The sequence below is a fragment of the Ailuropoda melanoleuca genome, chromosome 2 (assembly GCF_002007445.2).
Source record: "Ailuropoda melanoleuca isolate Jingjing chromosome 2, ASM200744v2, whole genome shotgun sequence".
In the NCBI taxonomy this organism is placed as follows: Eukaryota; Metazoa; Chordata; class Mammalia; order Carnivora; family Ursidae; genus Ailuropoda; species Ailuropoda melanoleuca.
Genome location: NC_048219.1, coordinates 21,882,078 through 21,909,625, shown reverse-complemented (window position 1 = coordinate 21,909,625; position 27,548 = coordinate 21,882,078). Strand labels below are relative to the sequence as shown.

Here is a 27,548-nt window from a genome sequence, read left to right as displayed (position 1 = left end):
ATAACCAGTTATCCCAGCATAAAAAACTTTTGTTTCCCTACTGCTGTGCAGTGCAAACTCTGTCATATATCAGGTAATCATATATGTGGGCATCTGTTTCTAGAATTTCTTTTCTGTGGTCTCTCTGTATATCGCTATCTTAATTACTATAGCTCAGTTGTAAGTCTGATAAGCTTATCTGATAGGACAATTTCTCCCTTTACTACTCTTGTGTGGGAGTACTTGACTATTCTGGGCCCTGTGTACTTCCATATCAATTTTAGAACCAGTTCATCAAACGTTTGTTTTCTTTTGTCAAATCTGTTTTTAAAAATAATGCATGATGATGGAAGACTACTGAGCCATCAAAAAATGAAATCTTGCCATTTGCAATGACATGGATGGAACTAGAGGGTATTGTGATTAGTGAAATAAGCCATCAGAGAAAGTCAATTATCATATGATCTCACTTATGTGGAATTTAAGAAACAAAACAGTGGATCATAGGGGACAAGAGGAAAAAATAAAACAAGATGAAATTAGAGAGGGAGATAAACCATAAGAGACTCTTAAGCATAGGAAACAAACTGAGGGTTGCTGGAGGGGAGGGGTGGGGGGTGGGGTAAGTGGGTGACGGACATTTAGGAGGGCACGTGATGTAATGAGCACTGGGTATTATATAAGACTGATGAATCACTGATCTCTACCTCTGAAACCAATAATATATGTTAATTAATTGAATTTAAATTTTTAAAATGTTAGTTGGAAAATAAATAAAAATAATGCATGATTCCACTTATATGAGGTACTTAGAGTAGTCAAAGTCATAAAGATAAAGTATAGTGGTGGTTGTCTAGGGCTGGGGGAGGGAAGAATGGGGATTTATTGTTTGAATCAGTATGGTGTTTCAGTTTTAAAAGATGTAAAGAATTTTGGGAGTGGATAGTGGTGATGGCTGCACAAAAATATGAATATGTTTAACATCACTGAACTCTACACTTAAAAATGATTAAGATGGTAAATTTTATGTTACTTGTATTTTAACACAATAAAAAAAAGTGTGTTTCAAATTGGGATTACTTTAAATCTATAAATCAGTTTGGGGATTCTAATTCATGAACATGATATATCTCTTCATTTACTTAGATACTCCTTAATTTATCTGCCAGAGATCTTGTACAATCTTTGATTAGACTTACTTCTAGGTAGAGTCTATTTTAAAATTTTATCTTAAGTGGTACCTTTTTAGAAATTTTTATTTTCTCTTTGTTGCTAGGTAAGGATTGCATTAAAATTCAAATTATACCAGAGCCAGGTATCCATACTAATACATGAAAAAATACAGAAGTGTTAAAGTACAAATTTTATCCTCAAAAATTACATGGATTATTTGGGTGGTAGAATTAGAAATAGATAATAGGAAAATGCATTGCTTCATTAAGTGGGCTTTAATAAATGACAGTGCTAATGATTTACAATAACACTGGGCAAATTAATTTTAATGAATAGTATAAAATCAGACATAAAAGTTGAATTTCTAATAACATGGAATGCTACTGAATATTGTATTATGGTTCTAGGCAATTAGCATTACTAAACCTTCTGATATGTGTCTCTTTTATCTAACTCAGGTGAAAAGGATTCAATGATTTTTGACTGTACTGAATGCTATGATCCAGTTACTAAACAGTGGACAACTGTAGCTTCAATGAATCACCCCCGCTGTGGCTTGGGAGTGTGTGTGTGTTACGGGGCTATCTATGCTTTGGGTAATTATGCTTTTCAGTTTAAGGATATCTAGTACTATTTAAATTCTTAGAATCTAATCACTTTAGACATTTTTCTTCCCTCCCATAAGCAACTTATGTTTTTTAGCTTTATAAATTTTTATTTTCAAAATTGAGTTACTTGGGGAATATTGTCAAGTGTGGAGCTCTTAGAAGGAGATGGAGATAAAGTGTAGATAAGATGCGCAGTGAAGCAAAATGGTAGCTTTGCAAAATACCTTATTTCCTAAGCAATATGATGAGCTTTTGTTTTTATTTGGTTTTGTTTTTTTAAATCTCTGATGAAAACTAAGCAGAGAGTTAATATCCAAGTTTTATAGTCAGATTCTAACTTTTTGTATCATCTTGGACAAATAACCCCTCTGGTCCATGTGATAACCATTCACAACATAAAGTTGCCAGATTAGGTGTTTTCTAAGGTATTTTTCATAGGTAAGACTCCTTTATCCAGAAATGACATTTTTCTATTTGGTTACAGGTGGATGGGTTGGAGCTGAGATAGGGAACACCATTGAACGATTTGATCCTGATGAAAATAAGTGGGAAGTAGTTGGCAACATGGCTATGTCACGCTACTACTTTGGGTGTTGTGAAATGCAAGGTAATTGCTTTCTAAAGAATTCTTCCCGAAAATGTATTTAATTTTATTTTATTTGTTTATTTTGGGGGGCAGGGCAGAGGGAGAGAAGAGAATCCTAAGCAGGCTCCATGCTGGAGCCCAATGCAGGGCTCAGTCTCACCATCCTGACATCATGACCTGAGCTGAAATCAAGAATCAGATGCTTAACTGACTGAGCCACCCAGGCACCTCCATTATTTTCCCTTGAAAATATGTTTTTTAAAAAACTAAGCTTGAAGCTTTATTTTCATAAAACTATATTTTATGTCTGTTAATATTGAATATTGAAACTAACAGTATGGAAGTATTGCTTTTAGCATTTTATATGTTTTAACCTCTTATATCTTTATTTCTTTATTGCCAAAATAATCGTTTTTTTCCAAAATAACAAAGCTAGGATTAAAAATCACAGATAGGCACAAATGCCTGACTGGCAAAATAAGCATTTGAACCTTCGTCCATCTTTGTCATTTTCTCTCCCAACAGTCCTTAGTAAGTAGTTCTAAGTAGCAAGAGGGTATAAAAAACAATCTTCACTGTCTCTTCTTTTAGCATTTTCAGTGTTTTCTTACAGGGCACATTGTGATTCAGTCTACACAGAATATAATGCTGTGACAGATTTGAAAAATGTTGTACCACATATTAAAATGGTGTACAAACATTATTTTAATTGTTTACTATACCCTGAGAAGTAGTTGGTAAGCACTGTCAAGTAGAACCTGATTCTTAGTCCAGAGTTGGAGAGCAGATTTATATATACCCGTAGAGTAGTGAGCAGTGTGCTCATTGTTATGACAACTCAACCTGCTATCCCCAGCTCAACTTCTTTCTGCTTTTTGAGTGCCTTCTCAGATTTCCACTAGCACTTAAATGTTCAAATTACATGGTACAGACTATATTCTATTGTGTAATACTATAGTGTTCTCTAATTGTTTTATATGTGTTGTTTTTATCTTCTCATATAAATTAGGTGTTCTGAGACTTGGTTTTCAGCATGGGGGTGGGGGTGGTTTCCCTCCTACTAAGAAGAGGTTCTCGGAACACCAAATGGGTGTTGGAGAATTCAACTCAACTCTAACACTATGTACCCATACCTGGAGGTAGCATCAAATTCCACAGGTTGAAGCTCAGTCCTACAAGACACTCATCCTCCCTAGGCTATTGTCTGTGCTCTGATTGGCTATAGATCAGAGGTTCCAATGGTCCCTCTTCTTCAGGTTCAATTAATTTGCTAGGGTGGCTCACAGAACTCAGAGAAAATATTACTACTAAAATGATACAATGCAGGAACAGCTAGATGGGAAAGATGCAAAGTCAAGTTATGGGGAAGGGGCACAGAGTTTTCATGCCCTCTCCAGATGCGCCACTGTCCCCACATCTCCACATATTCATCAACCCAGAAGCTCTCCAAACCCTGTCCTTTTGGAAATTTATGGAGGCTTCACTATACATAGGCACGAGTGGTTAAATCATTGATCATTGGTGATTGATTCAACCTCTACACATTCTCCTCTCCCCAGAGGTCAGAGGCTGAGACTGAAAGTTACCACACTCAAATTGTAAATTTGGCTTCTTTGGCAGCCCCCCCTCAAACCTTAAGTGCTTTCCCACAGTTGCTGCATTAACATAACAAAAGACACCCTTACCATTCTCAACACTTTGGAAATTCCAAGGGTTTGGGTTGCTGTGAGCAAGGAATGGGGATGAAGACCAAATATAGATGAGAAATATATTTTGGTCATCTGAATGACCAAATATGTATTTCTTTTTTTTATAATTTTATTTTATTTTTTAAGATTTTATTTATTTGAGAGAGGGAGGGAGGGAGAGAGCAGGAGCAGGAGGAGGGGCAGAGGGAGAGGGAGAAGCAGACTCCCGCTGAGCAGGGAGCCCCACAGAGGGCTGGATCCCAGGGCCTGGGATCCTGATGTGAGCCCGGTGCGGACGCTTAACCAACTAGGCCACCCAGGCAACCTCCAAGTATGTATTTCTTATAAGTCACAGTACTGTACCTTCTAAAATCATAGAGCTAGAGAGGCATCTTGGAGATTACCTATTTCAACCCCTTTATTTATAGATGAGCAAGCTGAAGATCAGGAAGTTTGTGAATTGTCTTTTCCCATAGCTGGTTACTGGCAAAGCTGGAGCTAGAACCCAAGTTCACTGACATTTAGCTCACATTTTTTTTTTAAAGATTTTATTCATTTATTTGACAGAGATAGAGACAGCCAGCGAGAGAGGGAACACAAGCAGGGGGAGGGAGAGGAAGAAGCAGGCTTCCAGTGGAGGAGCCTGATGTGGGGCTCGATCCCGGAACGCCGGGATCACGCCCTGAGCCGAAGGCAGATGCTTAACCACTGTGCCACCCAGGAGCCCCAAGCTCACATTTCTTTTTTTTTTTTTTTAAAGATTTTATTTATTTATTCGACAGAGATAGAGACAGCCAGTGAGAGAGGGAACACAAGCAGGGGGAGTGGGAGAGGAAGAAGCAGGCTCATAGCGGAAGAGCCTGACGCGGGACTTGACCCCATAATGCCGGGATCACGCCCTGAGCCGAAGGCAGATGCTCAACCGCTGTGCCACCCAGGCGCCCCCCAAGCTCACATTTCTTAAAATGCCATTCTTTATAACTTATAGCTCTTCACTTTAGAATATTAGAAACAATGCTAGGCATTTGAAAATAATTGTAGATTGTCAGAACTATTAGTTTCAAATCAAATTTAATAAACTCACTGTGAATTACATTCTATTGTACTCTAGTGATTGACCCTGAATACCTTAATCTAGCCATATAACTATTCTAATTTGAATTAAGTTCTCTATATTCATTTGAGCAACAGGTAGGCTGTCACCAAACAAGGCCATATCATTCCCAGTTTAAGTGCATGGCATTTTTTTAGGGGAAAAAAATCCCTCTCCCTTTCCTTTTTTACCTCATGGTACCAGTAGTTCTGGAACTTTAGATCATCAAGCAGACAATAAGGTGGAAAACCTTGTCTGACTGTTTTGTTATAGCATAGTAAGTTCTTTGAAAAATAAATGCCACTCAATTTTTTAAAAAGATGTATTTATTTATTTTAGAAAAAGAGCATATGTGTGGGGGTGGGGGAAGGGCAGAAGGAGAGGGAGAGAATCTTAAGCAGATTCCACACTGAGCGTGGAGCTCAATGACACAGGACTCAGTCTCCCGACCCTGAGATCATGACCTGAGCCAAAATCAAGAGTCCGACGCTTAACCAACTGAACTACCCAGGCACCCTTTAAATGCCACTTTAAATTATACCTCTAATTCTTTGTAACATGCTTAAATGTGAGCTATGATATAGACAGAAGTCAGTTTTCTCTCTTAAAGGATAATGTGAGCCCTACGTTAAATATGGCATCAGCATAGCAGACATAAATCACAACTATTACTTTTTATAATTATTTATATTCTATTTTCTGTAGCATCTGAACAAAAATATTCTGTTTCAGGTTTAATTTATGTAATTGGGGGCATCAGCAATGAAGGAATAGAGCTTCGTTCTTTTGAAGTGTATGATCCACTTTCTAAGCGTTGGTCTCCACTTCCTCCAATGGGAACCAGGAGAGCGTATCTTGGTGTGGCTGCACTCAATGACTGTATCTATTCTGTTGGAGGGTGGAATGAGACGCAAGATGCTCTTCATACTGTAGAAAAATATTCCTTCGAAGAGGTAGGTTGGATGATTTCAAATGCTTACTATCCTGTTATTCTTTTAATGTCTATAAGATCTGTAGTGATTTGCATTCTTTTATTCATGATATTGATCATTTGTAGGTTTTTTTTTCTTTTCAGAGAACCAACTTTGGTGTCATAGGTTTTTTTCTATTGATTGCCCATCTTCTGTTTCATTGATTTCTGTTCCTGTCTTTTTTCTTAACTTCTATTTGTTTTTGGTTTAATTTGCACTTTTTTCTAAATTCTTAAAGTGGAAGCTTAAATGATTGATTTTAGACCTTTCTTTTTTTATAATGTAAATGTTTAAAACTATAAATTATTTTCAAGCACTGCTTTAAGTGTATCCCCACATATTGATATGTTGCATTTTATTTATTTATTTATTTATTTAGGTTATATTTTAATTAGCATTTATCTTGAAATATCTTCTAATTTCCCTGGTAATTTCTTTTTTGACCAGTGAGTTGTTAGAAGTATGTTACTTAATTTCTAAATATTTGGGGATTTTCCAGATCTTTGTATTACTCATTTCTAATTTAATTCTATTGTAATCAGAGAGCATACTTTGTATGATTTCTGTCTTGGTAAATGTTCCATGTCCACTTGAAAGGAATTTGTATTCTGCTGTTGTTGAGTGTAGTAGTCTATAAATGTCAGTTAGGTCAAATTGGTTAGTATAGTTCAAGTCTGCCCTAGTCTGTTTAACTTGTGCAATTGTTTTGTCAATTATTAAGAAAGAAGTGTTGAAATCTTAAAGTGTAATTGTGGATTTGTCTATTTCTCCTTTCATTTTTGTTCGGTTTTGCCTCAGAAATGTAGGAGCCAAGGGCAGGCTGCCCCAAAATGTACCACTTTGGCATCTTGATTATTTTATTATTTTATTAAAGATTTATTTAATTGAGGGAGAGAGAGAGAACTCGAGCAGGGGGTGGGGCAGAGGGAGAGGGAAAGAAGCAGACTCCCCTCTGAGACAGGAGCCCATCACAGGGCTCAATCACAGGAACCTGAGATCATTACCCAAGCTGAAACCAAGAGTCAGATGCTTAACTGACTGAGCCACCTGGGCACCCCTGGCATATTGATTATTTTAAATAAAAGTTACTTAAGAGGCTATGCAAGAAGGACTTTCTGACCCTCCTCTGTCCCTCTAAAAGCAGAAAATAAATCTCTTATTTGAAAGGTACCCTCCTTGTACCAGGAGGTAAAAAGACATCTGTATCATGCAGATGGGAAATTTAAAGCCGAGAAAAATGTATAAACAACATTACTTTTTTTTTTTAAGATTTTATTTTATTTATTTGACAGAGATAGAGACAGCCAGCGAGAGAGGGAACACAAGCAGGGGGAGTGGGAGAGGAAGAAGCAGGCTCCCAGTGGAGGAGCCTGACGCGGGGATCGATTCCAGGACTCCGGGATCACGCCCTGAGCTGAAGGCAGATGCTTAATGACTGAGCCACCCAGGCGCCCCTCTTTTTTTTTTTTTTNGGCGCCCCCCTTTTTTTTTTTTTTTTTTTAAATTTTAAACCATTTTTATTTACTTATTTATTTTTAGCTTTCTCTCTTTTTACCTTATTTATTTATTTATTTATTTGAGAGAGAGAGTGAACTAGAGAGAGAGGAAGCACAAGCAGGGGGACTGGCAGAGGGGAGAGGGAGAAGCAGGCTCCCCACTGAGCAGGGAACCTGATGCAGGGGCCCATCCCAGGACCCTGGGATCATGGCCTGAGCCAAAGTCAGATGCTTAACCAACTGAGCCACCCAGGCACCCCAACAGTCAGTTATATTTAAAATAAAAATTTAATGTGAAAGTCTTTTATAATTATGCATATATTAATCATTGTTAGTTCTATTCTTTTATGTAGAACTAAGTTTCTTTTTTTTTTTTTTTTTTTTTTTTAAAAATTTTTTTTTTTTTTTTNATTTGACAGAGATAGAGACAGCCAGCGAGAGAGGGAACACAAGCAGGGGGAGTGGGAGAGGAAGAAGCAGGCTCATAACAGAGGAGCCTGATGTGGGGCTCGATCCCATAACGCCGGGATCACGCCCTGAGCCGAAGGCAGACGCTTAACCGCTGTGCCACCCAGGCGCCCCAGAACTAAGTTTCTATCTCATAACATTTTCTCTTAGCATGAAAAACTTTCTTTACTATTTCTTTTAGTGCTAGTCTGCTGGCATTTATTCTCTTAGCTGTCATTTTCTGAAACTATTTTTTTCACCTCCATTTTTGAAAGATATTTTATTGAGCATAGAATATTTTTCCCCCCACCACCTAAAAAGGTGCTGTTTAATTATTTTCTTGCACTATTTCTGATGGGAAGTCAGTAGTCATTCTTACCCTTGTTCCCTTGTATGTAATGTGTCTTTTTTCCTTTGGAGGCTTTTACAATTTTCTTTTTATCATGGGTTTCTAGTAATTTGATTATGGTGTGTCTTTTTGGAGTTTTGTGTTTAACTTGTTTGGAATCCGTTGAACTCCTTGAATCTGTGGGATTATAGCTTCTATCAAAGTGAGTGTTTTCAGCCATGTTTCCTCAGATATTCTCCTGCTGTTTTTCTGAGACTCCAATAACATGCATGTAGGACCACTTTAATATTGTCCCACAGGTCACTGAGGCTCTGTTAATTTTTTTCCCCATCTTTTTTCTCTCTGTGCGTTAGTTCATTTTTGTTTTACAGCTTCACAGAGGTATACTTGATAAAAATTGTGTAGATTTAAGGTGTATAATGTGATGTTTTGATATATATTGTGAAATGATTACCAAATCAAGCTAATTAACATATTCATCACCTTACAGTTTCCTTTTCCTTTTTTTTCCCCTCCATTTAACTGAAGTCTTTATTAGCCATTCTAATTTTTAAAAAAATACCAGTGTAGTTAAACATACAGTATTATATTAGTTTCAGGTTCTCTTTTCCTTTTTTCATGTGTGGTGAGAGTTGCTTTCTTACCACATTTCAAGTATACAGTATAGTACTATGAACTACAGTCACCATGTTGTATATTAGATCTCTAGAACTTATTCATCCTGCATAACTAAAATTATGTTCTCTGTGCTTCGGTTTGGATGGTTTTTCTTGCTGTGTTTTCAAGTTCATTAATCTGCATTGTCTCACTTCTAATTTGCGGTGTCTAATTACATTTAAGGAATTTTTCACTTCAGATACTATATTTTTTAGGTCTAAAAGATCTTTTTGGTTGTTTTTAATGTCTTCCATTTCTCTCATCATGTTCATGTTTTCCTTTAGATCCTTGAACATATTTATAATATCTGGTGGTTTGGTGTTTTTTTTAAGATTTTATTTATTTATTGAGCAGGGAGCCCAATGCGGGGCTCGATCCCAGGACCCTGGGATCACGCCCTGAGCCGAAGGCAGACGCGTAATGACTGAGCCACCCAGGCGCCCCATAATATCTGTTTTTAAGTCCTTGTCTGCTGATTTCATTATCACCATCACTTTTGGACCTGTATCTGTTGAACTTTCTCTTCCTGTTTGAGTCACCTGCTTCCTGCGTTTCCACATTTCTAGTAACTTCTGATTGGATGGTGGACACTGTGAATGTTATATTGCTGAGTGTTTGGATTTTGTTTTCTTCTTTTAGGAAGTATTGAGTTTACTTTTGGTAAGCAGCTAAATTATTTGCAAATCAGACTGATTCTTTTGAGACATATTCTTAAGCTTTGTAGGGAAGGTCTAGAGTAGTCTTTCCTTTAGGTCTCCTACTACATAAAGAATGACCGTTCTTGAGTCTCCACTGAATGTCCTACTACCTGTTCAGCAAGGTGTCTTTATTTTGGCTAGTCAAAACTAGAATGTCATCCAGCTTTGCGTGAGCTCTGGGAATTTTTCAGCTTACAACTCCTATAATGGAAAACAGTTTCTCTAGTCACAATACTTTTGACACCAAATGTGTGGGTTTTCCATACCCAGCTGTTTTCTGGTTCTGTATGGTCACCAACTAGGTACCCTCAAGTCAATTTCATTTCTGACCCTAACAATTCCACAGGCTAAGAGCTCAGTTTCAAAATATTGCCCCTCACTTTACACACCAGTTTCAAGCAGTGGGTCCTTAGGTTAACCATGACTTATTTACACTTGTCTGACTTGGCTACAAATTGGGGGTTCCCATAATCCTTTCCTCAGGTTCAATAATTTGCTCTAATGGCTTACAGAATGCAGGAAAACACTGTATGTACCATTAGTGGTCTATTATAAAGGATACAAACGGACAGCCAGATAAAGAGGGTATATAGGGCAAGTTTCAGAAGGGTCTTGAGTGTAGAAGTCTCTGTAGAATTTGGGGTGTGACACCCTCCTGACACATTGATGTGTTTACCAACCTGGAAGCTCTCTGAACACCATAGTGTAGAGATTTTTATGGAGGCTTCATCATGTAGGCATAATTGTTTATTAATTCAACCCCCAACCCTTATCCCCTCCCCAATGATAGGGGGTGGGGCTAAAAGTTCCAAGCTTCTAATTCTGGCTTGGTCTTTCTAGCAACCAGCCCCCATTCTGAAGCTATTTAAGGAGTCCACCAAGAGTTGCCTCATTAGAACAAAAGACACGTCTATCATCCAGGAATTCCCAGGGATTTAGGAGTTCTGTGTCAGGAACTGGGGGCCAGAGGCCAAATGTATACTTCTTGTTATGTCATATCCTCCTGTGAGTTGTTCTTTGCCTGTTTCTCATGCAGTTTTACTTTATGCATTGCACAGATTAGTGGCATTCAGCTAAAGACACAAGGGGACCTCTGGCAGTCTTGCTTGCAAATCTTGGCTGCTTCAACCTCTCTAAACTCTGATCTCTGCCTCCTAAATCAAATTACTGACATGCTATGCTTGGGAATCCCCTTCCCTGGGTGTTCAGAAAGCCCCACCAGACAGAAAGCCTGGACGACCATGAAACTCACCTTCTTTGTTTCTATTTCTGAGTGATCACAGTTTTTCATTGTTTGTTGTCTGGGAACTTTTGTTTCATAGGTTTTGTCCACTTTTCTAGGTCTTTATGGCAGAAGGACAGCTTTGGTAACAATTATTCTATCCTGGCTATAAGTGGAAATCCTTCCTATGTCATTTTGACATGTTCCCATCATTCATTGAGCACGTCTTTACTTTCTAGCATAATAAAATATTTCAAGCTCATTTAGTACTTTCTCTGCTCTAGCCCTGGAATCAGCCATTTCTCTAAGAAGCTCCAGTTCCTCTTAGTGAAGGATAGTATTTAGAAACCAAGGTCTAGGCACTCAGACTACTCATGGCTACTGGGATATTGCTGCTTCTAGGCACTCTCAATAAACAGAGCTAGGAATACATGTACCTATATACATGTATGTATTCACACACATATTCATTTGTAAGTATTTTTGTAACATATGAGTCTTACATGTTATAAAACCACAAGTTTATAATGATAACTCCAATTCCAGTGCAATATCTCAGATTCTTTCAGGCCTTCCCCGTTTCCATGTTTGTAAATACCTTCTCTGTTAGTTAAAAACTTGGCTCCTATTATTCTCCCTGTAGTTCACCCTTGAACAACATGGTCTTGAATTGTATGGGTCCACTTACCTATGGATTTTTCTCAATAAATACGATATAGTACTGTAAATGTATCTTCTCTTCCTTATGATTTTCTTTTTTTTTTTAAAGATTTTTTATTTTTTATTTTTTTAAGATTTTATTTATTTATTTGACAGAGATAGAGACAGCCAGCGAGAGAGGGAACACAAGCAGGGGGAGTGGGAGAGGAAGAAGCAGGCTCATAGCGGAAGAGCCTGATGTGGGGCTTGATCCCAGAACACCGGGATCACGCCCTGAGCCGAAGGCAGACGCTTAACCGCTGTGCCACCCAGGAGCCCCTCCTTATGATTTTCTTAATAACATTTTCTTTTCTCTGGCTTACTGTATTGTAAGAATATTGTATATAATATATACACAAAATATGTGTTAATTGACTATGTTATTGGTAAGGCTTTTGGTCAACAGTGGGCTATTAATGGGGTGCCTGGGTGGCTCATTCAGGGATGCATCCATTGATTTTGGTTCAGGTCATGATCTCAGGGTTGTGAGATCGAGCCCCACAGCATGAGGCTCCATGCTGGGTGTGGAGCCTGCGTAAGATTCTCTTTCTCCCTCTGCCCTTCTCAGCCTTTCTCCCCCTCTGTAGAAAAAAAAAAAAAGCAAACAAAACAAAACCCCAGTAGGCTATTAGTAGTCAAGTTTTTGGGGAGTCAAAAGTTTCACATGGATTTTTTTTTAATTTTTAAATTTATTTATTTTTATTTAAATTCAATTAACATACAATGTATTATTGGTTTCAGAGGTAGAGGTCAGTGATTCATCAGTCTTATACCCAGTGCTCATTATACCACATGCCCTCCTTAATGTCCATTACTCAGTTACCCCATCCCTCTACCCCTCACCCCTCCAGCAACCCTCAGTTTGTTTCCTATGCTTAAGAGTCTCTTATGGTTTATCTCCCTCTCTAATTTTATCTTGTTTTATTTTTTCCTCTCATCCCCTATGATCCTGTTTTGTTTCGTAAAGTCCATGTATCAGCGAGATCGTATGATAATTGCCTTTTCTGATTGACTTACTTCACTTAGCATAACACCTTCTAGTTCCATCCACATCATTGCAAATGGCAAGATTTCATTTTTTAAATTTTTTTTAAAGATTTTATTTATTTATTTGATATGGAGAGAGAGAGCACAGCAAGGGGCGCAGCAGACAGAGGGAGAGGGAGAAGCAGGCTCACCTAGCAGGGAGCCTGATGCGGGGCTTGACCCCAGGACCCTGGGACCATGACCTGAGCCAAAGGCAGACGCTTAATAACTGAGTCACCCAGGTGCCCTGAGATTTCATTTTTTTGATGGCTGAGTAGTATTCCTTTGTATATAGATACCGCATCATCTTCTTTTTTTTTTTTTTTTAAGATTTTATTTATTTATTTGACAGAGATAGAGACAGCCAGTGAGAGAGTGAACACAAGCAGGGGGAGTGGGAGAGGAAGAAGCAGGCTCATAGCGGAGGAGCCTGATGTGGGGGCTCGATCCCATAACGCCGGGATCACGCCCTGAGCCGAAGGCAGACGCTCAACCACTGTGCCACCCAGGTGCCCCTTCTTTTTTTTTTTTTTGAGATTAAACCAGCTATAGATATTTTTGTGAATATCTCTTTCTTTTAAAATATGAGTATTTGGGGGGCGCCTGGGTCGCTCAGTTGTTAAGCTTCTGCCTTCGGCTCAGGTCATAATCCCAGCGTTCTGGGATGGAGCCCCGCATCGGGCTCCCTGCTCAGCAGGAGGCCTGCTTCTCCCTCTCCCACTCCCCCTGCTTGTGTTCCCTCCCTTGCTGCCTCTCTATCAAATAAATAAAATCTTAAATAAAATAAAATAAAATATGAGTATTTGGGGGGTGCCTGGGTGGCTCAGTGAAGTGTCTGACTCTTGATTTCAGCTCAGGTCATGATATCAGGGTCATGAGATCAAGCCCTGCATTGGGCACCATGCTGGGCATGGAGCCTGTTTGGGATTCTCTCTCTCCCTCTGCCGCTCCCCTTGCTCATGTATTCTCTCTCTTGCCAAATAAATAAATAAAACATGAGTTTTTTTCAGCTATGCAACTTTCTCATATATTCTTAATTTCAGATAATCTGATAGCCTTCAATTTTTAATAGAGGTCCTTCAATTTTGAAGGATTTTCTCTGGTTTTAGTATCTCAGAATTTCATTTAAATTCAGATTAGCAACTGTACATTGACAGTCTATAATGTGCTAGTGCTATGCTGAGTCCTGGGATGTGAAGCTCATTAAGTTCCTGTCCTCAAAAATTTCACTTTCTAGCATTGATGAATAATCAGTGTTCACCCTTTATGTTTCTGTAAACTTTGTTCATCATATGCTTTATTTCCAGATTCTTTTCTTACCTGGTAACTTGCTCTTTTTTCTCTTGATTATTTTTCAGGACCTTTATTAGCTTTCCTGTTTTCTGGGTATAGACATTTTCTCTGGAGGAGGTCATTATGAATAATTTTGGTTATAGCAGCTTATTGAAATTTCTTCAGGGAACAGTGTATACCAGCAGTTAGCAAATTTTTGTTAGATAGTTAGGGGCGCCTGGGTGGCTCAGTCATTGAGCATCTGACTCTTGGTTGCAGCTCAAGTCATGATCTTAGGGTCATGAGATTGAGCCCCACACTGGACTCCATGCTCAGCACCGAGTCTGCATAAGATTCTTTCCCCCTCCCTCTCTCTCACCCTCTGTTCCTCCTCCCACACACTCACTCTCTCAAATGAATGAATAAATAAAATATTTTTTTTAAAAAGAGAATATTTTAGGCCTGCAGGCTACATACGATCTCCTCTTCATCTATTCTAGTTTTTTTTATTCAATTAATTTTTATTTTTATTAAGTTTTTAATTTTTTTATTTTTTAATTTTAATTCCAGTATTATTAACATACAGTATTATATTAGTTTCAGATTTACAATATAGTGATTCACCAATTCTATACATTACACAGTACTCTTTAATCCCCATCACCTATTTCACCTATCCTCTCTCCCACCTCCCCTTTGGTAACCATCAGTTTGTTCTGTATAGTTAAGAATCTGTTTCTTGGTTTGTCTCTCTCTATTTTTTCATTCATTTTCTTGTTTGTTTTGTTTCTTAAATACCACATGTGAGTGAAATCAGACAGTATTTGTCTTTCTCTGACTGACTAATCTCGGTTAGAATTATACTAATTCCATCCCCATTGTTACAAATGGCAAGATTTCATTCTTTTTTAATGGTGTATTATATTCCATTGTGTATGCACACACACACACACACAATTCTTTATTCATTCATCGGTCAGTGGACATGGGAGCTGCTTCCATAATTTGGCTATTGTAAGTAATGCTGAAATAAACATAGGGGTGCATATATCCCTTTGAATTAGTGTTTTTGTATTTTGGGGTAAATACCCAATAGTGCCTTCCATTGTAGTGTAGTTCTATTTTTAACTTTTTGAGGAAACTTCGTATTGTTTTCCCCAGTGGCTGCACCAGTTTGCATTCCCACTAACAGTGCACAAGGGGTCCCTTTTCTCCACATCCTCACCAACTCTTGTTTCTTGTGTTGTTTTTTTTTTTAAGTAATCTCTACACCCCATGTGGGGCTCGAATTCATGACCCCAAGATCAAGAGTCACATGCCTGACCAACTGAGCTAGCCAGGTCCCCCATCTTGTGTTGTTGATTTTAGCCATTCTGACAGGTGTGAGGTGATATCTCATTGTAGTTTTGATTTGTATTTCCCTGATGACTGATGTTGAGCATCTTTTCGTGCGTCTGTTGGCCATCTGGATATTTTCCTTGAAGAAATGTCTGTTCATGTCTTCTACCCAGTTTTTAATTGGGTGATAATGATGATGATGATTTTGGTATTGAGTTGTTAACAGTCAGTACTTTATATATTCAGGATACCAACCCTTTTATCAGATAGGTCATTTGCAAATATCTTCTCCCATTCAGTAGGTTGTCTTTTAGTTCAGTTGTTTTCTTTGCTGTGCAAAAGCTTTTTATTTTGATGTAATCCCAATAGTTTATTTTTGCTTTTATTTTTTTCTTGCCTCAGGAGACATATCTAGAAAATTGTTGCTACAGCCAATGTCAGAGAAATTGCTGCTTGTGCTCTCTTCTAGATTTTTATGATATCAGGTCTCATATTTAGATCCTCGATCCAGTTTTAGCTTATTTTTGTATATGGTATAAGAAAGTAGTCCAGTTTCATTCTTTTGCATGTAGCTGTCCAGTTTTCCCAACACCATTTGTTGAAATATTCTTGTTTTATAAAATAACCTTAAAAACCTGGAAAGATCATTCTTACTAAAATAGGCTATAGTTTCCAACCCCTGGTCTATGCTACCTTTCTGAAAATATGTTTTGCAAATTATTAACTCCACTAGATGGTCTTTGAAAAAAAAGGATTCCATGGTCAATAACTCAGGTGAGTGTGAGAGCAATATCATTCTCTTGGAGATTTATAAGGATCATTAGCATATTAAAGCTTTTTAAAAGCCCTTCTGTATCTAAGCTTTTTTCTCCTTGGAGCTTTGTGTTGTGTGTGTGCATTACCTACGTGTATTCCATAGGACTAGTTTCACAGAATGCCTTCCTATATAGGATTTCTAGATTATCTCCTGATCATGATTTATACAGACGTGGTTTTCAATTGTTTTCCTCTAAATTCACTACTTTGTCTATACCTGCTCAAAAGTTCATTTGAAAATATCCTGTATATATTTATTTGACTGGACTACTGAGTTTGAAATTTAAATATGTAAAAAGAACTAGAATATCTGATTTCTCAGCAGTTTTCTCTATTGTCATTTTATAATTCTGCTAATATTTCTTGTTTTTGTTTTTCCTCTTAACCAGGAAAAGTGGGTTGAAGTTGCCTCAATGAAAGTGCCTAGAGCAGGCATGTGTGTTGTGGCAGTCAATGGGCTTCTGTATGTTTCTGGAGGTCGATCTTCCAGCCATGATTTCTTGGCCCCAGGTACCTTGGACTCAGTTGAAGTATATAACCCTCATTCAGATACATGGACAGAAATCGGTAACATGATCACCAGTCGTTGTGAAGGAGGTGTTGCTGTACTATGAAATATAAAGCATAAGGGAGCACAAGAAACATTTTGAAAATATAGGATCTGACCCTTTGCAAATCACACATGTATTTGATGATAGGACCCTCTGATTCTATTGAGCTTTCCATGTATTTGGTAGATAAATGACTAAAGAATGATTTTTCTAAGAATTTGAGTAAGGAGAGATATGGAATATATCCTAAGTTAATAAAGAACTCACACAAATTTGCCAAGCTTACCAATAGGAATGCTGTTTATGCTCTAGAAGTCTCCTCTTAGGGGTAGAGTCCTATTTGTAAAAATGATTTGCTACAAGCTTCTTGGCAAATAGCCCCATTAGCTGCTTCTCCAGTGTAAGCCACGCTGTAACATGACCCTTATGTGATGTAAGAATATCAGTGAGACAGTTTAAAGATGTCTGTACATTCATGATTCAATCTATGGCACAATTTTCCATGGGCACAGTTGAACCCACAGAGAAAAGCCAGTGAAACAATTCGCTACATTTTATTTAATGCCAGGAGTTTTCACCAGCCCCACACTTTTTATTGGCAGCAGATATACTGAGAGGGACATGTGGGAAATATCTAGCTATCTCCATAGATGTTTATATAGATAAGTTTTTGCCTGTTGATAACAGGATTAAAAAAGCTTTTGCTCACTTAATGTTTTTTGTCTTAATGCTGAAAATGCAAGTGAGGAATTACTAGGAGGTTTAGTGACAGTCCTTTAGTGCAATTGGATGATATAATGGGTGACAGAGCCCAGTGGAAGATATGTACCTATTAAATTTCTTTCCTATTTTCTAAATAGTTATCAAAAATATCTGCTTGGCTTTGGGAAGAGGGAATTTTATTAGACTATCAAGCTTTGTGAAGCTTACTTGTACTTGGGCAATCCTAAGTGTGAACGTAGTACCAAGCCTGCTGCGTGGTTTGGAGAAGGTACAATTGTTAAGTACCTATGAAGCTTTTTATAGACATTGACAAGTGTTTTGTTGAAAGGCCTCTGATCCAAAACTGCTTCTCAAAACTTTTCATTTTTCCTCCCGAGAAACATTCTAAAGAACTGTTCTCTGTCCAGTTCTGAGAGGAACATTCTTTGTGTACATCATCATCACTTTGTTATTTCTACCAGTCACTCGGAGCCATACATATTAAAGGTCTTACATACATTTAGGTTTACCTAGTGATTCCACGATTTGATTTGTATATTCCTAATTGCCCCTTTTCCTTTTTTTCCTTTTTTTTTTTTAAAGGTTTTATTTTTAAACAATCTCTACACCCAGTGTAGGGATTGAACCCACAACCCTGAGATCAAGAGCCGGCAAGGCACCCCTGATTTCCACCTTTTCTTTCTTAAAATCCTTCAGTGTATTATTACAGGCATCAGCAGCTTATTTAGATAGAAAATCTTTGTTGGTAAGCATTAAGACTCAGGTAGCACTCATATCCAAAATATTTGGATTGGCCCACAGTGATACTTTCATAACTTAACCATATGCATGCATTAAGAAAAGCTTATGTAGTATAGACAGAAAGCTCTGTGTCCCTTTCTTTGGGGTATCCTAAAAGTCTGAAGGGTCATAGGTGCCTGGTTGGGATCTATAAAATGTCAAGGAATGACAGATAATTTGTAGATTATTTAAACTCCAATTTGTGTGCCTTTAATATTTCTCTACAGAGAACCTGCATTCTGGTTCAAAAGAGATTTACAAAATACTTCTATAATTTAATTCTCATTATTGCCTGGTGCCAACCTGAAATGGCACTGTGAAGGGAGGCATTTTGTACTGCTGTGGCAGAAACACGTCAAGACAATCTGTGTTTGGGCTTAATGGGCCCAGACAATCTCTGTAAATAGAAATTGTAAAAATGCATATTAGGTTATTTTCTAGGTAATGACATGGTTTTAAAAATAAAATAATGGACTGGGGCGCCTGGGTGGCACAGCAGTTAAGCGTCTGCCTTCGGCTCAGGGCGTGATCCCAGCGTTATGGGAGAGCCCCACATCAGGCTCCTCTACTATGAGCCTGCTTCTTCCTCTCCCACTCCCCCTGCTTGTGTTTCCTCTCTCACTGGCTGTCTCTATCTCTTTCGAATAAATAAATAAAATCTTTAAAAAAAAATAAAAAAATAAAAATAATGGACTAATAAAGTTTGCTGATTTTTGCTTTTCCTTGTATTACCTACTAACTAACTTAGTTTATTAGCAATGTTCCTAGATTACCCAACTGTAATAGGATTGACCAAGTTTTTTTACTGTTTAGTTTTACTTTTAGGGACTAACACATTTAGTTCTTACATTTAAATCTGTTTTCTGAGCAGCTATTAATGTGATCTTCCTCCAAAATATTTGACAGTCTAATATACTTCTAAACATCCATCCAATGTAAAGTCAGATGTATTTTAAAATCAGGGTTGTTTTTTTTTTTTAAAGAATCATACACTGTAATTCACTTGCAAAGTGCATTTACCTGCATTTGTGTAGTGAAATTGGCCAATTAGCTTAAAAGTTACTTGCCCCGATTCTGAAAGATGATAAATTTGAGATAAGATTAGTTTTAACTTAGTATAGTTTTCATGCAATTTAGAAGCAAAGTTTCCTCACCAAAACACTATGAGTAGAATTGGGAAAGATCTTCTGAAGAGGATAAGTTTTCCTTCCTTCAATATCAGGCTGCGGTAAACTAGTCTTTCCATTAATAAAGAAGGATTGTGTGGTGGTTTCAGCTATGGGCTTTCATTGGTAAGCTTCTCAATGCTCAGAACAAGGTCTAGCTCTCTGCTGTTGTACAGCAGCTAGGGCTGCTGTAACAAAATACCACAGAAATTTAAATGGAATTTATTGTCTCATAGTTTGGAAGCTGGAAGTCCAAAATCAAGGTGTTGGCAGTTGGTTCCTTCCGAGTCCTAAAAGGAAGGCATCTATTCCAGGTTTCTGTCCTTGGAATGTAGATGGCTACTTTCATGTACACATGGCATTTTCCCTGTATGCATGTTTATCTCTAAGTTTTCCCTTGTTATAAGAATACCAGTAATATTACATTACAACCTACCCCTAGGATCTCATTTTAGCACTATAACCTCTGTAAAGACCTGTCTCCAAATAAGGGCATATTCTGAGATACTGAGACAAGGACTTCAACACACAATTCTGCTTATGAAATTCAAGTTAGTTAACTAATATTTGAATACCTATATTATATAAAGATAACATATACCAGGTGATACCATTTACTGATTTATACTCTTGTGCCATTTAAAATGTTTTTCCTTTTTTATAAGACTAAGAATCTCAAGAGACCAAGTTTTCAAGTTAGATTCTAAGGTGTTGCTTTTGCTTGTTTTAAAAAAGCTTCTCTGAGTTAATGTGTAAAACTAGATAAACCCCGCTTGTTAGAACATCAAGATGGCTCTAGCTTGACTTTTCCTAATTTATATATACTAGTGACTTTATTCTTTTAAAATTTTTCGACTAGCTGGTGTTATTTGGAGATGGAGTTGTGTCTATAAAAACTGGAAAATGTGTTCAGCTTTTCTTTGAGCATGGCTTCCCCTCTTGACACTGCTCCCTACTGACTTTAGAGCCACAGATCCTTTCAGCTCATGTAACTAGATTATACCAGATGAAATGAGCTTGGAAATGCAATTCCCAGGGCAATTGCAATGAAAACTGAACACTGGAACCATCTATTATTTTCAGACACTAATGGATACAAAGTTTTCCTCTTGTGGGAGAATGTGCCTGTCTTTTTTCAATGATCATAAGGCTCTAACAAAAAGGGATTTTCATTTTTATTATTTTATATTCTTCAAAACAAGTAAACCATTAAAGTGTAAAATTCATAAAGACTAAAAGCTGTAATCTAAAGTGAAAATGACTTGTTAGGGATTTTTAAACTGTTGTCAAGTAATTCCTACGAAATAAAGACTTCTAGAAATGGAAAAATATCTGTGAAGAATAAATAACCACTGAAGGAGGAAAAAGCTGTTAAACAGGAGAAGTAGAAAAAGATGATGCCAAAACACAACCTTCCAAGGCTTATAGCCAAAATGCTGACGTCATCTACAGAGTAGTTTCATGCTTATTCTACTTGACCAGGTCTCTTGGGTCCTTTCTCTGGATAAATATCTTTAACTAGTAAAGTGATTATAAATGAAAGCAAGGCCACTAAAGTGACTACTATCTTAAGAGCTTTGAACCAATTGGGATAATGTGGCAAGAGAAAAAGTTCAACATGTAATGCTATCCCCAAACCTATTATTACTGTGACTATAGCTTCACTGAGTCTTTCAGAAATAAGGAAGGCAAACCATGAAAACACAAGAGGAGCTATACTATTAGCTAAATTGAGGAAGTCTGGTTTGGCTGTACTACCTTCTGGCAGAGCAAAACCCCATCTGATCCCTCCCAAGAAAGATAGGAAACTGGCTCCATAAGCCATCTGAGTAAAAGCTAATAAGGGGATATACGTCTTTGTCATCACCATGACCAGTGGTGGAGCAACAAAGGGCATTAGTCCTGCCAGAGTTATGTATAATGCTGGCTTTGGGCTGTCAAGCAGGTAAGTAATGGTGCTTGATGGTTTGGCTGGAAGTACTTCTTGCTTCTGCTTCTTAAAGCTGCATGGGGAAGTATGATAGTAGTGTGTCTTCCTCAAATACACTGGAAATGAAGAGAAAAACCAAGGCCTTGGAAACAAAGGGGAAAAGTTCTGCTGGTGACATGTCTTGAGAGAAAGTGTTTCTATTCTGCTGGCTCCTAGTTGGACTGGGAAAGGGTACTTCAGCATCTATAGAGAAAACAAAACCAATAGAAAAAACAGATTTTTAAATAACCACAATGCCTTAGTGAATCCCAAACTGAAACAATATAAAAACAAACCATCTGCTTTCTATTAGTACATCAAACTTTACAGAAAGGTTGGACTACAGTAGGGTGCTGTTAATGCTAGCTAAGACTAGCCAACAGCCATACAACATGCAAAAGAAACTACTGAAAAGAAATCTAGTGATGTATTTTGGCCTACCACTAATCTTACCCCATGAAAGGAATATCTGAAAGAACCAGTAAAGACTACATCTGTAGTATCTGGCATTTAAACTGTCTCTTCTATTTATAACTTGCAAAAGCAGCAGCATTAAGTACTGTGGGAATGATGTTTTATATAGAGAAAGTAATCTTTCTAATTTGCCTTTAGAGACACCGAATACTTTCCATAGCTCCGTTCCTTCCTATATGTCTTTGCCTAGAATTCTAACATACTACTTTTTTTTCTTTTCTTTTTTTTTGAGGTGGGGAGTTGGGAGGGGCAAAGGGAGAGGGAGAGAGAGAATCTCAAGCAGACTCCACGCCCAGTGCAGAGCCTGATCCCACGACCCTGAGATCAACATCTGAGCTGAAATGAGTCAGACCCTTAACCAACTGGCCACCCAGGCACCCCCTAACATACTACTTTTCTATCTAGGGAACCTATCTTTCAAAATTCAGCGTGAAGCTTTCCCCAGTCTGAATTAATACTCCTATAAGTACCTTATGCACACTCCCATCATAATTCTCACAGTGAATTTAAATCATGTGTTTGTCAGGGCACCTGGTGGCTCTGTGGGTTAAGCATCTGCCTTCGGCTCAGGTCATGATCCCATGGTCCTGGGATCGAGCTCCACATTGGGCTCCCTGCTCAGCAGGGAGCCTGCTTCTCCCTCTCCCACTCCCCCTGCTTGTGCTCACTTGCTCTCTCTCAAATAAAATCTTTAAAAAAAAAAAATCATGTGTTTGTCTGTGTCAGTATACTTGAGAGCCAGGCCAGTAATTTTTTCCTTGCCTTAAAAAACAAAACAAAAGGAAAAAACCTCCGCAGTGACTTTCATGGTACGTGGCCAAAGTAATAACCTTTCCTGCTGATTGTGCTTTAGTGAGCAGATTCCAGACTTCAACTAGTTAATAGATGAACAGTAACTCAAAAAGCACTAAAGGAAAGAAAAATGAAATCGTTATTTAAGAATCTTGGTGGGGGTGCCTGGGTGGCTCGGTGGTTAAGCGCATCTGCCTTCGGATCAGGGCGTGATCCCGGTGTTGTGGGATCATGCCCCACATCAGGCTCCTCTGGTGGGAACCTCTTCTTCCTCTCCCACTCCCCCTGCTTGTGTTCCCTCTCTCACTGGCTGTCTCTCTCTGTCAAATAAATAAATAAAATCTTTAATAAAAAAAAAAGAATCTTGGTGACTCCTTAAAATGCTGGGAATGATTCCATCCTGGGGCCTTTTCTTCCTTTCATTTGGAATGTTCTTCCCTGAGCTACTTGCATGGCTGATTTCCTCTCTTCTTATCTCTCTATTTTTTTTTTAAATAGATTCATTTGTTTATTTGGGGGGGAGAAAACACGAGTTGGGGGAGGGGCAGAGGGAGAGAATCCTCAAGCAGACTCCCCACGAATGTGGAGTCCAATGTGTGGCTCGATCCCAGGACCCTGAGATCATGACCCGAGCCGAAATCAAGAGACAGATGCTTAACCAACAGAGCTACCAAGGCGCCCCTAATTTTTTTAAGATCTTTTAAGTGATCTCTACACCCAACATGGGGCCTGAACTTACTACCCTGAGATCAAGAGTCAGCACCCCTGGCCCCTCTATTTTTTTTTTTTTAAGATTTTATTTATTTGAGAGAGAGAGAGAGAGCGCGCACGCATGAGTGGTGGGAGAGGGACACAGAGAGAGGAGAAAGCAGACTCCCTTCTGAGCAGGGAGCCCCATGTCGGGCTAGATCCCAGGGCCCTGATATCAGGGCCCCAGCTGAAGGCAGATGCTTAACTGACTGAGCCCAGGTGCCCCTGACCCTTCTATTTTTAAGTGCAATCCTAAATCTATTGTTGATATTCCCTATTCCCCTTCCCTGTTTTATAGTTCTCCAGAGAACTTACCACTTGCAGTATTAAATATTTTACTTATTTGTATTTTACCCACTCTTTCCCCTATTACCTAAATATAAGAGGATAAGGATTTGTCTTTTTTTTTTTCATTGCTATTGCCCCAGCAAAGCAGTGCCAGAAAGTATTTGCTGAATAAACCAACCTTTGAAGATGCCTGAGAAAACTTCCGGATGAAATGAAGCATACTGGGTCCTAGTGAAAGTCTTGCTCAGGAAGATGCCAGGCAGTTCTGATTAATGCGTTTTTATAGCTAAGTGGAAGAGCTGAATCAGAAGCATGTTGCTGTGTATAAAACAAGATGTCACTTAATTTTCTTCATTTTATGCATAATTTTTTTTAAGTAGGAACTCAAGAATGTTTTCCATATAACACACTTTCCTTTGAAAACAATCATTAATGTTTTCCGGAAACTAGTAATACATTAAGCAAATAATCCTTTTCTTCTCTGAACCATTCTTTTAGCTTTTTTTTTTTTTTTTTGCTTTTTTTTTTAATGATTTTTTATTATATTATGTTAGTCACCATACAGTACATCCCCGGATTCCGATGCAAAGTTCGATGCTCCCATTCTTTTAGCTTTTGCTCTTTGGTGTAACGGAAGTATTGCACAGAGACAGAAGATCTGTATTTTACAAACACTTCCCCAGCTGTGTGACCTTGGGTAAATTGCCTCCTTGAAGTGTAGTTTTCTCATCTTTAAAACTGAAGGTTATAGCTTCTCTGTTCTCTTTTTTTCACGTTAGTTATCTATTTGGGGGCTTAGGTGTTTACAGCTCAAAATAATGATGGTAGCAATTAATACAATTTAGCTGTGAACCAAGCACTGTAACTATGTGTTTTATATGCATTAACTCGTTTGTTTTTAAGATATTATTTTTAAGTTATCTCTACACACAAAGTGGGGCTTGAACTCATAACCCCAACATCAAGAGTCACACACTCCGACTGAGCCAGCCAGGTGCCCCAGCATTAACTCATTTACAATAACCTCATCAACTTGGTGCTGAGAGACGTATAGCCTGTTAGGTTAGAGTGAAGATTTTGAAGTCAAACAATTTGTGTTGGGATCCTGGCTCCAACACTTATTAGGCATGTGATTTTGCACAACATATTTAACTTTGTTTATGTTGCAGTTCACTCACTTCTGAAATAATTAAAATAACTACATAGGGTCGTTGTAAAAATTAAATGAATTAATATATATAAAGAGCTGCAAACTGTCCCTGACACAAAGTAAGCATTGTAAAAATAACAGCTATATTCCCACCTTACAAAGAGGAAATGGTTAAGAACTGTAAGGTAAGGGGCGCCTGGGTGGCACAGCGGTTAAGCATCTGCCTTCGGCTCAGGGCGTGATCCCGGCATTATGGGATCGAGCCCCACATCAGGCTCCTCCGCTATGAGCCTGCTTCTTCCTCTCCCACTCCCTCTCCTTGTGTTCCCTCTCTCGCTGGCTGTCTCTATCTCTGTCAAATAAAAAAAAAAATAAAATAAAATCTTAAAAAAAAAAAAGACTTCTGTAAAGAACTGTAAGGTAAGCAGACAGTAAGTGGTTGAGAATATGAATCTACATCTGTCTTATATGAGTTTCATTCTTAACCAGGAGAATGAAGTGTCTAAAAGATCCAAAAACCACATTTGTTACCTAATTAAATATTTTAATGAACTGATTTCTAGGTCACAGCTCTTAGGGCCGGGTAAAGAAATCCTGTATACCAATCTTTTCATTTTATAACATAAAGACGTAGGGAGGTAAGTCATCCCGGGCCTCTGAGTACATCTTAGATGGCACCTTACATCCACCTCCTGACTTCCAAACACACATATCTGCAGGATCCACACACTCACTGTTGGTCAAAAGCACCTGCGTAAGGGCTTTCCAGACCACCCCACCTAAAAATCTCAACGCTCTCTCCACATTTGGAACCCTCTACGCACCGTGACCATGTGCTTTCCAACTCATGGGTGTTAAGTGGAGAGAGTGACAGCCTATCTTCTGGAGACGGCGACTGGTGAGGAAATGAAAGGCAAAGACCTAAGGATTAATCCGCTCAATTTAGGTGAAAACCCCCCATATTGCCACTGGCGCAAAGGAAAGAGTTGCAAACTGCAAGCCTCAGAGCGGACTTTTAAGAAAAGGGCGCGCTGTGAGAACCCAACGGTCCTCGGGAAACTGCCTGACATTCCCCGCGGCTTTTACTTTCAACCCTTGGTGCCCACCCCCTCCCAATTTGCACACTGTGGCTGCAGCCTTGCTGTTATATATGTAAATATACTTGCCAGTGTCGAACCGGGAGTTGCAAAGCTGAGTTGCAAGATCCGCCAGGTACTCCCGAAAAGGCACTTCCGGCAGGTGGGGTTTGGCAGTCCCCCCCATTTCCTGAGAACAGAAAAAAGAGTCCGGGTGGGGACTTGACCAGCGCTAACTGGTTCCCATGCCGGGCTTTCCATCTTGGGTCATTCTTTTAAATCTTAACTCTGGAAGCCGGCTTTTGAAGTCTTTAGGGTCCCTGAATGGTCTGCCTCTCTCATCCAGGTTTCTCAGCCAGCAGAATCTGGCCCTCAGAGTTCGGGAAGGTAGAGCACAACTACTGAAACAATCTCAAGAGTGCTGGTGTTGTAGGAAGGTAGGAGAGATTTGGAGTCTACCCCAAGTATGACTTTGCCAAATTGCTTGCCATCTCTGGAACTCATAACAGGGTTTCCAGGATCGATGGGGCACATCTTACTCTGTTAGGGTCCTGAACTACTAACACTAAGAAAAAACTGTTTTTACTTCTATTCTCTTTGCTTGGACCTGGAAACTCCATTAACAAATAAAGAGCACAAAGGGCAGGATTTTCGCTTCCGTTCCAAGTGTGGTGGTAAGAGTCTTGGGCTTAGGGTTGATCTGGTTAGATCATTCTGTCATCCTCTGCTTTGACTTTTATTTGTCGGCTCTGTGACCTTGGACAAGTCTCTTTTCTTCTTTGAGCCTCCATTTCATAGTCTTTCAAAGGACACACCACCAGGCAATTTGAGCGTCCTGAAATCAGAGCTGCAAGGGCCCACGCTGGCCAGTTCCTCCATTCCTCCGGATTCTGGGTAATGTAGCTTCGTGGTCGTCGGCCATTATATGGTTTAGCGTCCCCGTGCAGAATGGGCTCATTGCGAATTCTTCGTAATAGTAACCGCTTCTAATCGGGATAGGTTTTCACTTTTATTTCCTTCTCTGTCTGTCATGGCAGCGCCGCCCCTTCTAGTAGTGCGATACCCAATGAGACTTTGGGTCAGAGAAACAGCTTCTCCGCCCCGGCATAGAAGCAGGCTCGGACTGAAATCCGCCTTGCGCTGGGCCAGGGGCGTGACGCCAGCCGTCGGGCGGAACTACCACTCCCAGTGGGTAGCGCGTCGGGCCCAGCCGCGCAGGCCTGCAGAGCACGGCGGTGTGGCCCGCTGGGGGCTGGAGTCTTAACGATGCGCGCACGTGAAGGCAGGAAGGAGCGGAAGGTGGGAAGGGTCGGAAAACACGATCCTACGAAACCGGTTTGCTATTACTTGTACGGGTAGTTTGGGGACGCGAGCATGCCCAGAAGTGGGGTACGGGAGGGTGAAGGGGCGGGGAAAACGGTACACACATACACACCCACCCACTCATTCACACGCATCCAGACCCTGTTGGGCCGGGGAATAAGAAGGGGGTTTCCAAACTCGGCTGGTCGCCCCCTCTGAGGCGGCGCGAGGAAAGGAAGAGCACTCAAGCCTGCAGAGGGGTGGGGACAATCACGCATTGCCTCGAGCCGCGGTGAGGGGGGTTGGGGACCGCGCAGGGAATAACTGCCATTCACGCGGCGGAACGTTGGCGGCGTGGGGCGCCTGCAGGGTCACCCGAACAGGGCTCCTGCGCTTGCGCTCCTGTGGG

General features: G+C 39.3%; 3 protein-coding genes across 5 annotated transcripts in view; 2 read left to right on the top strand and 1 right to left on the bottom strand.

Annotated features, from left to right (window-relative positions):
- IPP (intracisternal A particle-promoted polypeptide) overlaps nucleotides 1–18,665 on the top strand; it is a 37,819-nt gene extending 19,154 nt beyond the window's left edge. For both annotated transcript variants that reach the window (XM_011225306.3, XM_019799898.2), the window contains exons 6-9: nucleotides 1,611–1,748; nucleotides 2,245–2,367; nucleotides 5,860–6,080; nucleotides 16,508–18,665. In XM_011225306.3, the coding sequence (XP_011223608.1) occupies nucleotides 1,611–1,748; nucleotides 2,245–2,367; nucleotides 5,860–6,080; nucleotides 16,508–16,732 (707 nt within the window). In that variant the 3' untranslated portion in view covers nucleotides 16,733–18,665. The remainder of the gene's footprint in view (nucleotides 1–1,610; nucleotides 1,749–2,244; nucleotides 2,368–5,859; nucleotides 6,081–16,507) is intronic.
- Nucleotides 18,666–20,501: 1,836 nt separating this feature from the next.
- On the bottom strand, nucleotides 20,502–26,258 carry TMEM69 (transmembrane protein 69). 2 transcript variants are annotated; one of them, XM_034651698.1, is made up of 3 exons: nucleotides 25,928–26,258; nucleotides 23,790–23,929; nucleotides 20,502–21,511 (listed from the first exon to the last, which is right to left on the bottom strand). In XM_034651698.1, the coding sequence occupies exons 2-3, from the start codon at nucleotides 23,829–23,831 to the stop codon at nucleotides 20,804–20,806; spliced, it is 750 nt and encodes a 249-aa protein (XP_034507589.1). In that variant the 5' UTR covers nucleotides 23,832–23,929; nucleotides 25,928–26,258; the 3' UTR covers nucleotides 20,502–20,803. The 2 variants fall into 2 exon arrangements, with proteins under 2 accessions (XP_034507589.1, XP_002919502.1); XM_002919456.4 differs by lacking the exon at nucleotides 25,928–26,258 and adding an exon at nucleotides 25,586–25,660.
- Nucleotides 26,259–26,986: 728 nt separating this feature from the next.
- GPBP1L1 (GC-rich promoter binding protein 1 like 1) overlaps nucleotides 26,987–27,548 on the top strand; it is a 61,225-nt gene continuing 60,663 nt past the window's right edge. Inside the window, exon 1 of the mRNA XM_034651691.1 lies at nucleotides 26,987–27,136. The gene's annotated coding sequence lies outside the window, so the exon portion shown is untranslated. The remainder of the gene's footprint in view (nucleotides 27,137–27,548) is intronic.